At 57.4% G+C, this 12,101-nt stretch overlaps 2 protein-coding genes and 1 pseudogene across 4 annotated transcripts; all 3 read left to right on the top strand.

Annotated features, from left to right (window-relative positions):
- Positions 1–1,475: 1,475 nt before the first annotated feature.
- On the top strand, positions 1,476–3,298 carry LOC112206371 (neurotrophin-4-like; annotated as a pseudogene).
- A 1,629-nt stretch (positions 3,299–4,927) lies between these two features.
- Positions 4,928–6,231, top strand: LOC129135266 (choriogonadotropin subunit beta variant 2). 2 transcript variants are annotated; one of them, XM_024351122.3, is made up of 3 exons: positions 4,928–5,116; positions 5,469–5,640; positions 5,876–6,231. In XM_024351122.3, exons 1-3 carry the CDS (start codon positions 5,016–5,018, stop codon positions 6,212–6,214), a joined length of 612 nt encoding a protein of 203 aa, XP_024206890.2. In that variant the 5' UTR covers positions 4,928–5,015; the 3' UTR covers positions 6,215–6,231. The 2 variants fall into 2 exon arrangements, with proteins under 2 accessions (XP_024206890.2, XP_024206889.2); XM_024351121.3 differs by having other exon boundaries at positions 4,989–5,073; positions 5,473–5,640.
- Positions 6,232–7,753: 1,522 nt separating this feature from the next.
- Positions 7,754–11,844, top strand: LOC107969785 (stabilizer of axonemal microtubules 3). 2 transcript variants are annotated; one of them, XM_016936486.3, is made up of 5 exons: positions 7,754–8,783; positions 9,142–9,342; positions 9,443–9,604; positions 10,253–10,380; positions 10,912–11,844. In XM_016936486.3, the coding sequence occupies exons 1-5, from the start codon at positions 8,721–8,723 to the stop codon at positions 11,258–11,260; spliced, it is 903 nt and encodes a 300-aa protein (XP_016791975.1). In that variant the 5' UTR covers positions 7,754–8,720; the 3' UTR covers positions 11,261–11,844. The 2 variants fall into 2 exon arrangements, with proteins under 2 accessions (XP_016791975.1, XP_054529437.1); XM_054673462.2 differs by having other exon boundaries at positions 8,692–8,876; positions 10,912–11,513.
- The last annotated feature ends 257 nt before the right edge of the window (positions 11,845–12,101 follow it).

Here is a 12,101-nt window from a genome sequence, read left to right as displayed (position 1 = left end):
AGACCAGCCTGGCCAACATGGTGAATCCCTGTCTCTACTAAAAAAAATACAAAAATTAGCTGGGTGTGGTGGTGCGCGCCTGTAGTCCCAGCTACTCAGGAGGCTGAGGCAGGAGAATCGCTTGAACCCAGGAAGCAGAGATGCAGTGAGCCAAGAGCGCACCACTGCACTCCAGCCTGGGTGACAGGGCCTGACTCCGTCTCAAAAAATAAATAAATAAATAAAAATAAAAAAAAATAAAAATAGAAAATAGTCAACTACTATTACTCAATAGCAACAGATGGTAAAATACAGGATCAGAGAAAGTAATGATTTGTGCCCGGTCACACAGCCAACAAATGGCAGAGATGGGACTTCACCTCTGGGCAACTGCACTCTGCCATCCTTCCTGTAGAACTCTAAGGAACCGAGAGTCTTGCATCCTGGAGGATGTTCCAATCAATTTTTTCTTTTTTGAGGGGGAGTCTCACTTGTCGCCCAGGCTGGACTGCAGTGGCTCAATCTCGGCTCACTGCAAGCTCCGCCTCCCGGGTTCACACCACTCTCCTGCCTCAGCCTCCGGAGTAGCTGGGACTACAGGCGCCCGCCACCACGCCTGGCTAATTTGTTGTATTTTTTAGTAGAGACAGGGTTTCCCCGTGTTAGCCAGGATGGTCTTGATCTCCTGACATTGTGATGTGCCTGCCTCGGCCTCCCAAAGTGCTGGGATTACAGGCATGAGCCACGGCACCTGGCCCAATTTTTTTTTTTTTTTTTTGAGATAGAGTCTGAGTCTGTCTGGCCAGGCTGGAGTACAGTGGCACAATCCTGGCTCACTGTAGCGCCTGCCTCCTGGGTTCAAGTGACTCTCCTGCCTCAGCCTTCTGATAACTGGAATTACAAGCGCCTGCCACCGTGCCCCGCTAATTTTTGTATTTTTAGTAGAGATGCAGTTTCACGACATTGGCCAGACTGGTCTCAAACTCCCAACCTCCAGTGATACTCCTGCCCTGGCCTCCCAGAGTGCTGGGATTATAGGGGTGAGACACCACGCCTGGCCCCAAACAAATTGCTTTAAGACGAAGTCTCCCTATGTTTCCCCACTGCACTTGAACTCCTGGGCTCAAGCAATCCTCCTGCTGTGGCTCCTGACTCAAGCCACCACGCCTGGCCACATTCCACAATTTAGAGAAAGTCCACAACCTGGAATCCTAGGGAGACCCTGATTCACCTCAAAACTGCCACTAAGGAGGTAAAACCCTGCCCCTCAGAGGCAGGCTTCAGTTTCCCTGTGTGTGAAATTGACCTGGCGCTGGGAGAGGCTGGTGGAGGCGCGGATTTTGCAGTTTCCCTACAACATTCTGGAAGCCTGTGGTTCTGGGAAAGGGTGGCGTGGAGAAGACTGGGAAACAACCAGTGGTCACCAGAGCTGTAGCACCTCCTCCACCTCGGAGCTCTGGGGCTGGGAACCCCAGGCTTCGGGGCCCCTGTGGAGGATGCAGGTGGCCCCCTCTTTCCTGACATCTCAGGAGAGGGAGCGGCAACCGGCTAGGGGAAGAAAAGCACAGGAAGGTTATACAGCCAGATGGGGAAGGGGCCAAATCCCTGAACAACCCCTTCCCAGAGTTCCTCTTCAAGTGCAGGGTACCCGAGAGTCAAGGCCCCGCCCCCTTTCCAGAGGCCCCTTTTCTACCCAGGTGATGGGTCCTGGCTGGGATGGGAGGCAGATGGACGGAGGGGAGGGGGGGAGGAGGGGAAGGGAGAGGCAGTGGATGAAGGAGGATGGAAGAGATGACATCCCCCTCGGCCCCTTCATCCCATTCAGGTCCCCAAGCTGCGACCCCCTCCGCCCCACCTGCACTGCCAGTGCCAACGTCAGAGGGAGGAAGAGGGAGCTCGGCTTAGAAGGCTGAGGCCCTGCCACCTGGGCCACACCGATCATGTGGCCTTCCTTCTCCCCACAGAAGGCCAGACCATGGACACCTCCTGAGCTGGAGGTCATCCTCCATCTCCACCCTGTTTTCTTTTTCTTCCTTTTTTTTTTTCTGTCTTTTTTTTTTTGCGATGGAGTCTCGCTCTGTCGTGGAGGCTGGAGTGCAGTGGCGCAATCTCTGCTCACTGCAAGCTCCCCCTCCTAGGTTCACTCCATTCTCCTGTCTCAGCCTCCCAAGTAGCTTGGACTACAGGGGCCCGCGACCAAGCCCAGATAAGCTTTTGTATTTTTAGTAGAGACGGGGTTTCACCGTGTTAGCCAGGAAGGTCTCGATCCCCTGAGCGCATGATCCGCCCGCCTCGGCCTCCCAAAGTGGTGGGATTACAGGAGCGCAGCACCACGCCCAGCTAATTTTGGTATTATCAGTAGAGATGTTATTTCACAGTGTTGGCCAGGCTGCTCTCGAACTCCTGACCTCAAGTCATCCACCCGCCTCAGCCTCCCAAAGTGCTGGGACTACAGGTGTGAGCCATAGTGCCTGACCTGTAGTTGTTGAATATTTATTATTAATCTACAAGTTGGGTGTGATGCAAGTCCTGTACATGGAGTCCCCCAAACTTCTAGAGCAAGGGCTTCCCCATAATCCTGGCAGGCAGGCCTCCCCTGGGGTTCCAAACTTCTGTCCCCACTGAAGTGTTTATCCTCTTCTCTAATCCCAGCCTCCTTTTCCCTGTTTCCATGTGCTCTGAGAGATGCTCCCGCTCCCCCAGGCTCCCTCTGCATCCCCCTCATTTTCTTCCTCCCCAGTGTGTCAATGGAGTCCTAACCCCCACCCTTGACATTGTCCCCTTTTCCTACTACAAAGTGGGACCTTCTTTTCCCCCGAGTGGTCCTGTCTAGGGGTGCCGCTGCCGGGCCCCTCTGCTCTTCCTGCTGGAGACTGGGGCCTTTTGGGAGTCAGCAGGCACCCGGGCCAACCGCAGCCAGCGAGGGGTCAGCGATACTTCACCGGCGAGTCATCAGGGTGAGCTGGCCGTGTGCAATGCAGTCACTGGCTGGGTGACAGACCCCCAGACCGCTGTGGACTTGGTTGTGCTCGAGGTGGAGGTGTTGGGCGAGGTGCCTGCAGCTGGCGGCAGTTCCCTCCGCCAACACTTCTTTGTCACCTGCTTCAAGGCCGATAACTCTGAAGAAGGTGGCTCAGGGGTAGGTGGAGGGGCTGCCGCCGGGGTGTGGACCGGGGGGCACTGGGTGTCTGAGTGCAAGGCCAAGCAGTCCTATGTGCGGGCATTGACCGCTGATGCCCAGGGCCGTGTGGACTGGCGATGGATTCAAATTGGCACTGCCTGTGTCTGCACACTCCTCAGCCGGACTGGCCGGGCCTGAGACTTATACCCAGGAACTGGTCAGGCAGAAAAAGAACAGAGCTGGATGCTGAGAGACCTCAGGGTTGGCCCAGCTGCTCTACGGACGGACCCCAGTTGGGGAACTCATCAAATCATCGCAAAATCACAACTCTCTGAATTTGAGCTCAATCTCTGTAGGATGGGTGCGACAATGTGGGGTTTTGAAGCTTGACTAGGAGCTCTCCCGGGGGAACTTGAGGGTAATCATGATGATGATGATAATAATAATAGCCACTATTTACTGAGTGTTTACTCTTTCGTAGCCATAATACATAACTCCTCGGATCAACTCTCATGGATTTGATCATTGGTGACCTTTGGTGTTAAGTTGCTGACTGCTCAGTCACAGAGGACACCACCTTGCTCATCCTGGGGAGTGGGAGGGCACATTTCACGATGTGCATGGGGGAGGAGAGAAACTGGAACATGCAAGCAGATCGCCAGGGGACCTTGAGGACATGGTCTACGGAAGGCCTTTAAGTATCTGGGAGCTGGGGTTCAAATGAGAAATCTTACTTGGTGAGAGCAGGCAGGGGTTGGCTTAGAATATTCTGTTTTGAGATGAAGAGCTACCGATCACACGGGGAGTATAAGCAAGGTTGAATGAGAAGCGATCAAGATGCTGCACACTTCAGCCCTGGGCGGGGAGCTCAAGTCAGGTTTCTAGCCCTCTTCCCTGTGCCAACCTATACCCTACACTGGGAAAGAAACAGACCTTAAAATTGTCCAGCTTGATGGCATCGCGGGGAAGGGACTAAGTCCAGATAATGTCCTCCGAGGCTGCGGCCTCGGGGGCAGGACACACCTCCTGCGGGCCTATTCAATGATCAGTTAAATCACCTGAAGCACACGCATTTCCGGGGACCGCTCCGGGCATCCTGGCTTGAGGGTAGAGTGGGCGGAGGTCCCTAAGGGAGAGGTGGGGCTCGGGCTGAATCCCTCGTTGGGGGCACCAGGGTCAAGTGGCTAACCTGGCAGCACAGTCACGGGGAGGCCCTCTCTCATTGGGCAGAAGCTAAGTCCGAAGCCGCGCCCCTCCTGGGCGAGGAGGTTCCACCTCCTAGGTTCCTGTGATTCTCCTGCCTCAGCCCGAGTAGTGGGACATCCCACTTGCTCCCGCCATTCTGTTTACCACAGGTGACAACCGCCATGGCTGAGAGGCAGGGAGGTCCCCCGAGGACCGAGCAAGGCTCGGTCTCCCCCCCCCAAAAAAAAGATACATTGAAGTAATTTAAAAACACTTAGGAAGATGTCATTTCTTCCTATCAAGGCGTCCTCCCTGTATGGTTTGTTGTTATATAGGGAACGATAAAAAAAATTTTTTTTTTTGTCCTACCAATGTGGACCAGGTTGGCCTCGAACTCGAGGCCCTCGCACCCTCGCCTCCCTGAGGGCCCGAGGGCCGGCGCAATCGGCCAGAGACACAATGGCTCCGGGTGTCGGGCCTGTCCTTTCTTGCCTTTGACCTTACGCAGGGTGATGGAGCCAATCACAAGAGGCTCTCCCCCGACGTCACCCAGTCCCCAGGGCCAGTGAGGGCCCTGTGTTCCGTGGCGCCCCCTGGAGGGAGGAAGGGGAACTGTATCTGAGAGAGAGAGCAGCCAATTGGGTCCGCTGACTCCGGCCGGGTTCCCGTGCCGCGTCCAACACCCCTCACTCCCTGTCTCACTCCCCCACGGAGACTCAATTTACTTTCCATGTCCACATTCCCAGTGCTTGCGGAAGATATCCCGCTAAGAGAGAGACATGTCAAAGGTAGGGTAGATCCACATTTCCAGGCACCAAAGATGGAGATGTTCCAGGAAAGACTGCAGGGCCCCTGGGCACCTTCCACCTCCTTCCAGGCCATCACTGGCATGAGAAGGGGCAGACCAGCGTGAGCGGTGGAAGGAGGCCTCTTTCTGGAGGAGCGTGTCCCCCAGTAAGCTTCAGGTGGGGCAGTTCCTGAGGGTGGGGATCTGAAATGTTGGGGTATCTCAGGTCCTCTGGGCTGTGGGGTGGGCTCTGAAAGGCAGGTGTCGGGGTGGTGGGTCCTGAATAGGAGATGCCGGGAAGGGTCTCTGGGTCTTTGTGGTTGGTGTACCACGCGGGATGGGAAGGCCAGGGCTCGGGGCTGCGGTCTCAGACCCGGGTGAAGCAGTGTCCTTGCCCCAGGGGCTGCTGCTGTTGCTGCTGCTGAGCATGGGCGGGACATGGGCATCCAAGGAGCCGCTTCGGCCACGGTGCCGCCCCATCAATGCCACCCTGGCTGTCGAGAAGGAGGGCTGCCCCGTGTGCATCACCGTCAACGCCACCATCTGTGCCGGCTACTGCCCCACCATGGTGAGCTGCCCGGGGCCGGGGCAGGTGCTGCCACCTCAGGGCCAGACCCACAGAGGCAGCGTGGGAGGAAGGGTGGTCTCCCTCTCTGGTCAGGGGCTGCGGAATGGGGTGTGGGAGGGCAGGAACAGAGGGCTTCCTGGACTCCTGAGTCTGAGACCTGTGGGGGCAGCTGGGGAGCTCAGCTGAGGCGCTGGCCCCAGGCACATGCTCATTCCCCCACTCACACGGCTTCCAGACCCGCGTGCTGCAGGGGGTCCTGCCGGCCCTGCCTCAGGTGGTCCTGCCGGCCCTGCCTCAGGTGGTGTGCAACTACCGCGATGTGCGCTTCGAGTCCATCCGGCTCCCTGGCTGCCCGCGCGGCGTGAACCCCGTGGTCTCCTACGCCGTGGCTCTCAGCTGTCAATGTGCACTCTGCTGCCGCAGCACCACTGACTGCGGGGGTCCCAAGGACCACCCCTTGACCTGTGATGACCCCCGCTTCCAGGCCTCCTCTTCCTCAAAGGCCCCTCCCCCCAGCCTTCCAAGTCCATCCCGACTCCCGGGGCCCTCGGACACCCCGATCCTCCCACAATAAAGGCTTCTCAATCCGCACTCTGGAGGTGTCTTTCTGTGGGCTCAGGGCAACCACACACACACAGGGTGGGTCCAGCTTCCAAACCATTTTATACAAAGTCACAGTATGAGAACTCTGGTAGAAAACAGTGTGGGGTCGGGGGATGACATCGCAGCTTTACTCTACATTGGGAAAGAAACAGACCTTAAAATTTTCCAGCTTGATGGCCAGGTGCGATGGCTCATGCCTGTAATCCCAGCACTTTGAGAGGCCAAAACAGGCGAATCACCTGAGGTTAGGAGTTTAAGACCAGCCTGTTTAACATGGTGAAACCCCGTCTCTACTAAAATTACATAAAGAAATTAGCTGGGCGTGTAGGCGGGGGCCTGTAATCCAAGCTACTCTGGAGGGTGAGGCAGGAGAATCGCTTGAACCCGGGAGGCGGAGGTTGCAGTGAGTGGAGACTGTGCCATTGCACTCCAGTCTGGGCAAAAAGAGGGAAAGTCCGTCTCAAAAAAAAAAAAAATTGTCCAGTTTGAGTGGGACATGAGGTTCTGACTAACTTGCCGTCCCCCTGACTAGGATCAGGGAGTTACTCGTCATTGAGAGCCCTTGAGTAGGGTCAGCAAAATCCAACAGAAGGGCCCCAGAAGCATGATTTAGGGAGGAGGGGTAAGTGGGATTGTGGGCCTGGCTGCAGAAGGCAGCCTCAGGTTTCCTTGTCTGAAGAATGGGCTCGTGGGATGAGATAATGAGGGTTGAGGAGGCAGAGGCCTAGACCAAAAGCTATTTTTTTTTTTTTTTTTGAGATGGAGTCTTGCTCTGTCCCCTAGGCTGGAGTGCAGCGGCATGATCTCAGCTCACTGCCACCTTCACCTCCTGAGTTCAAGTGATTCTCCTGCCTTAGTTGGGATTACAGGTGTGCGCCACCATGCCTGGCTACTTTTTATATTTTTCGATAGAGACAGGGTTTTGCCATGTTGGCCAGGCTGGTTTCAAACTCCTAACCTCAAGTTATCTGCCCGCCTCTGCCTCTCAAAGTGCTGGGATTACAGGAGTGAGTCATCGTGCCCGGTGACCAAAAGCTCTATATGGTGAAGAAATGACAAGGGAAGCCAGGGACAGACCACAGGAGTTCACAGTAGCCCTTCACCTATTACCCCTATTACCCATCTCCCTACATGTGTTGCCAACACACAGACATACAGACACACACACACTCACTCTCTCTCTCTCTGGTCCACAGGACTTCACAATAGCCCTTCACCTATTACCCATCTCCCCACATGTGTTGCCAACACACAGACAGACAGACACACACACACACACACACTCTGTCTCTCTCTCTCTCTCTCTTTCTCTCTGTCTGGGACAGACCACAGGACTTCACAATAGCCCTTTAGCTATTACCCATCTCCCCACGTGTTGCCAACACACAGACAGACAGACAGACACACACACACACACTCTGTCTCTCTCTCTCTCTTTCTCTCTGTCTGGGACAGACCACAGGACTTCACAATAGCCCTTTACCTATTACCCATCTCCCCACGTGTTGCCAACACACAGACACACACACACAGACACACACACACACACACTCTCTCTCTCTCACTTTCTCTCCCCCCCCTCTCTCTCAGGTCCAGCTTTGAGCAAAGGACATAGGCACCCCCTCCACCAATCTGTACAGACCAGGCCCCTCAGCAGGGTGGGGTGTGGCTGCCTCCGTTTCTACATCTCCTTGTTACCATCTCTGATTTTGCTCTTTTTTGCCGCCTTTCTCTCTGTCTCTAACTTCCGGTGGCTCTAGCCTCTGGGTGAGTACTAATAGCTCCGTTTCCAGCGTGGTCTGTGTCTTCCTCCCTGCCTCTCTCCTCTCTTGTATTTCTTTCTCACTCATCAAAGCCCATGTTTTTCGCTATGGTCCAGTGCACTTCTCTGTGGGTGCCTCCCTGTTTCCACACCCGGCCTACCCAGGTGGAACTTTTCAAGCCAATCAAAGGCAGGCAGGGCAGCCAATGCTAGTGCTGATTACTTCAGCACATTAATGCAGGGAGGGTCGGGGAGCCCCGGGGATGTCTGGAAATCGTTACCCTGAGGTGGGCAGGCCTGGTAGAGGGAGGAAGCAGCCGGGAGCATCTGGGCCCTGGAAGAAAGGGGGGTGTTTCTCATGGATGTCCTGAGTTGCTAGGTGCAGCGCAGGGGTCTCTGTCTCTCTGTCTGGATCTCTGACACCTCCAGGTCCCTGTCCCTCTTTTTGGCTTTCTCTCTCCCCCACCCCCTGGGTCTCTGAAATACTGAACTTCTCCTTCCCTTTCCACCCTCCTATCTTTGAGTCTCCATTCCCCCTCCTTGTGTTTCTTTGTACCCCTCTTGGGGTCCCTGTCTCTGGGTCTCTTTCTCATTCCATCCATCCAGGTGCCTGCAGGCCCTGGATTGACTAGGTTCTGGGTGGGCGGGTTCTGTCACCTGGGGCAACAACCACAATAAGCCAGCTCCTGCTTGGCTACGGAGTGGGGGTGGAACCATGGCCAGTGGCACCCTGGCTCCGTGCTGTGGCCCCGCGTGCTGTCGTATCTCTGCAACCGAGGTACCTGGATCCAGGCCCAACTGGCATCTCACCAGCAGCTACTTTTCCCACCGCATTATCCCACCCATACCCTTCACCCCGCCCACGGTGCAAGTGAGCGGACCCTAGGCTGCAGCCCTGCCGGGCCTGGAGACCCAGAAAGATAGGGGCTAAATAAAGCGGATTGGGAGCCTGGACTCCTCTCTGAAGGAGGAGGGTCCTGGAGTTCTGGGTCTGAGAGAGGAGGCGCCAGGGAAGCTGAATGCCAGGGACTGCAGAGGAAAGGGCTGGGGGCCGACTGGAAGAGGTCAGAGTTTGGGGTGGGGGGTGATAGGGACTCCTGAGTCTTTCTAGCTGATGTGCGGCGCCTTCTCTCCAGTCCACGGTCGCGGACCCTCTACCCCAAGTTGCAAAGCAGGATTCTCACAACTGGGCTTTCGACGAGGTCCTCAGCAGATGGGAGACAACCTCTGGCTCGGCCTACGTGCCCAAGACCCATGGCGGGCCCTGCGCCCAGCCCAGAGCCCCAGAGCCTGCAGACCCCACGCGGACTGTGGGGATCAAGGATTTAGGAGAAAAGGTAAAGTTTGGGGAGTGCCGGAGTCCGCAGGGGACAGGGCGGGGGACTGCATTTGAGTGCCCTGCTCCTTCACGTGAGTCTCTGGGTCGCCTTTCCGCAGCTCAGACACCGCGGCTGGCGCCTCCCACTGACCACAAAGTACCAGAGCAGCGAGACGAGGGCGCAGTACACTGGCTCTCCCAGCGGGGACCCGCGCGCCCCGGAATACTTCGGACCCCAGCCCCCACAACTCGCAAACCACCACCGCGGGGGTCCTTCCCAGGTGTCTGGGTGGAAGCCGGCGCCGGCGAGACGGGGCGGAGCTCCGGGAGCCTGGGGCGGGGCCAGAAGGAATCACGGCTTTGGGGCGTGGCTAAAGGGTCTGGGGCGGGATCGGGAGGTTAGAGGAGCCGGGGGAGGGGCTGGGCATTAGGCCAGGCCAGAAGGACCAGGGACTACAAACTCACCTTCAGGGCTCCTAAGCTGCTGCGGAGCTAGACGGCGGGCTGTGGGTGGGGAGGAGACTAGAATATTCTGAGACGGGGTCAGGTGGGAGTTGGGAGAGGTAACGTGGAGTTGCTGCCCAAGATGCAGCTCAGCTCCAGTGGCCACACCAAGACGGTTTAAGACCGAGAGCGGAACCAGGGAGGTTGTTTTTGGTGGCTGGGGGCTTGGGTTTGAGTTCCTTGAACAGCAGAGGGTGCTTGGATTTAGGGAGGTGAGGCTGGGAAGGGTTCGGGTATGAGGAAGGAAGCTGAAGTTCCCTGGCGTGGGTGGCAGGAAGGGCTCTAACCCTGGGGCGGGGTGTGAGGGCCGTGGCCGTTATGGCTGTCGAGGCCGAAGGAGAGGGATTCTGAACTCGGGACCCAGGGCTTGGGATGGGGTATGAAATCTATGTCTTGGGTATGCCTCCTCCCCCAATCTTGCTCAGGCTCTAATTGCCTGGACGAAGAACCCCGAGCTGTCTGGCCGGCCTTTCACAGTATCCGACCGGGGCGTCCTGGACCGCCGCCAGCTCTATCTGACCACCTCGGCGCGGGACTTTCGGTTCTATCCCAAGTAAGCCGGGCTCTCGCTCGGCACCGCCTCCTGCACAGCCCCCGCCTTGGCCGGTGCACGCCGAGCCCCTGGGCTGGCTCCCCTTCCCTGACCCGGTGGTCTCAGCCTCGACTTCTGTAGCAAGAACCAAAGTTCAGGCCTCAGCCCCTCCCTTTTTTTTTTTTAAGCACCCAGGAGTCCTTAGTGTCACCTCTCAGGAACCGCGGTAGGGACAGGAAGCCTGCACAGCGGCTCCAGGGGATTCCGGATCTGAGGGCAGGGCCTCCTTCGGTACTTGAGCCCCCAGATACTCCTTCCCAAGGAAGCGAAAGTCCCCTTTTACTTCCCTAGGATGCGAAAGCTCAGTTTCCAGGACGTTAAGTACCTCGAGGACCCAGGAACGCAGGCAACGCGTGCCCGGTCGCGTCCTTCCTAAGGGGTCCTCGCCTGGAAATGCAGGAGTTTGAGTGTGCAGACTCCTTAGATCCCGAGGTCTGAAACTCGTCCCCAAGGATTCAGCTGTATCCTCACCATCCTGCCCTGCTCCCACAGGACGGAGCTGTCCGGATACCCCCGCAAGGACTCCCTGACCTACTGGAGCTTCGAAGAGACGCCCCAGGTCTGGAGCCACGGCCCGCAGCGGCCGCCCCGACCACCGCGGGTCCGCGTGCCGCGCGTCAGCCCGGTGACCTCGGCCATGCCGCACCGGGGAGCCCTGTCTCTGGCTCAGGAGTCCTACAGCCCCCTGCTGCACCCGCTCCGGCGGCTCGACCGCTTCTGCCCGCTGGAGGCGCCCTGGGGCGGCCCGCACTGGAAGCCCCTGCGGGGCATCTACAGCGTGCCGAAAGCCTACAGTACCGAGAACTCCAGCTATGGCAGCTTGAAGCCGGCGCTGGTGTGAGCCGACAGGGCCAGCCCCGCCCCCAGGGCCGCGCTGCCGAGCGGAGCTCGGGACCTCCGCTCACTAGGAAGGGTTCCGGACCCAGCCTGAGTCGCCCTCATTACGTCTATTGGCAACGTGGGGGCGGGACTAGCCCAGACACCCACTCAGCTGCGGCATCACGGAGAGGGGACTAAGTCCAGATAATGTCCTTGCAGGCTGTGGCCCCGGGGGCAAGACACGCACCCTGCGGGCGTATTAAATAATGAGTTAAGGGCCGGGCGCGGTGGCTCACGCCTGTAATCCCAGCACTTTGGGAGGCCGAGGCGGGCGGATCACGAGGTCAGGAGATCGAGACCATCCTGGCTAACACGGTGAAACCCCGTCTCTACTAAAAATACAAAAAATTAGCCGGGCGTGGTAGCGGGCGCCTGTAGTCCCAGCTACTCGGGAGGCTGAGGCAGGAGAACGGCGTGAACCCGGGAGGCGGAGCTTGCAGTGAGCCGAGATCGCGCCACTGCACTCCAGCCTGGGCGACAGAGCGAGACTCCGTCTCAAAAAAAAAAAAAAAAAAAAAAAAAAAAAAAAAAAAAAAAAAAAAATAATGAGTTAAATCACCTGAACCACACCCATTTCCGGGGACGCTCTGGGCATCCTGGCTTGAGGGTAGGGTGGGCGGAGGTTCCTAAGGGAGAGGTGGGGCTCGGGCTTAATCCCTCCTTGGGGGCATCTGGGTCAAGTGGCTTCCCTGGCAGCACAGTCACGGGGAGACCCTCTCTCACTGGGCAGAAGCTAAGTCCGAAGCAGCGCCCCTCCTGTTAGGTTGGACTGTGGTGCAGGAAAGCCTCAAGTGGAGGGTTGA

Source organism: Pan troglodytes, chromosome 20 (genome assembly GCF_028858775.2).
Source record: "Pan troglodytes isolate AG18354 chromosome 20, NHGRI_mPanTro3-v2.0_pri, whole genome shotgun sequence".
NCBI classification, from domain to species: Eukaryota; Metazoa; Chordata; class Mammalia; order Primates; family Hominidae; genus Pan; species Pan troglodytes.
Note: the sequence above shows the minus strand (reverse complement) of the source record. Positions and strands in the feature narration are given on the sequence as shown.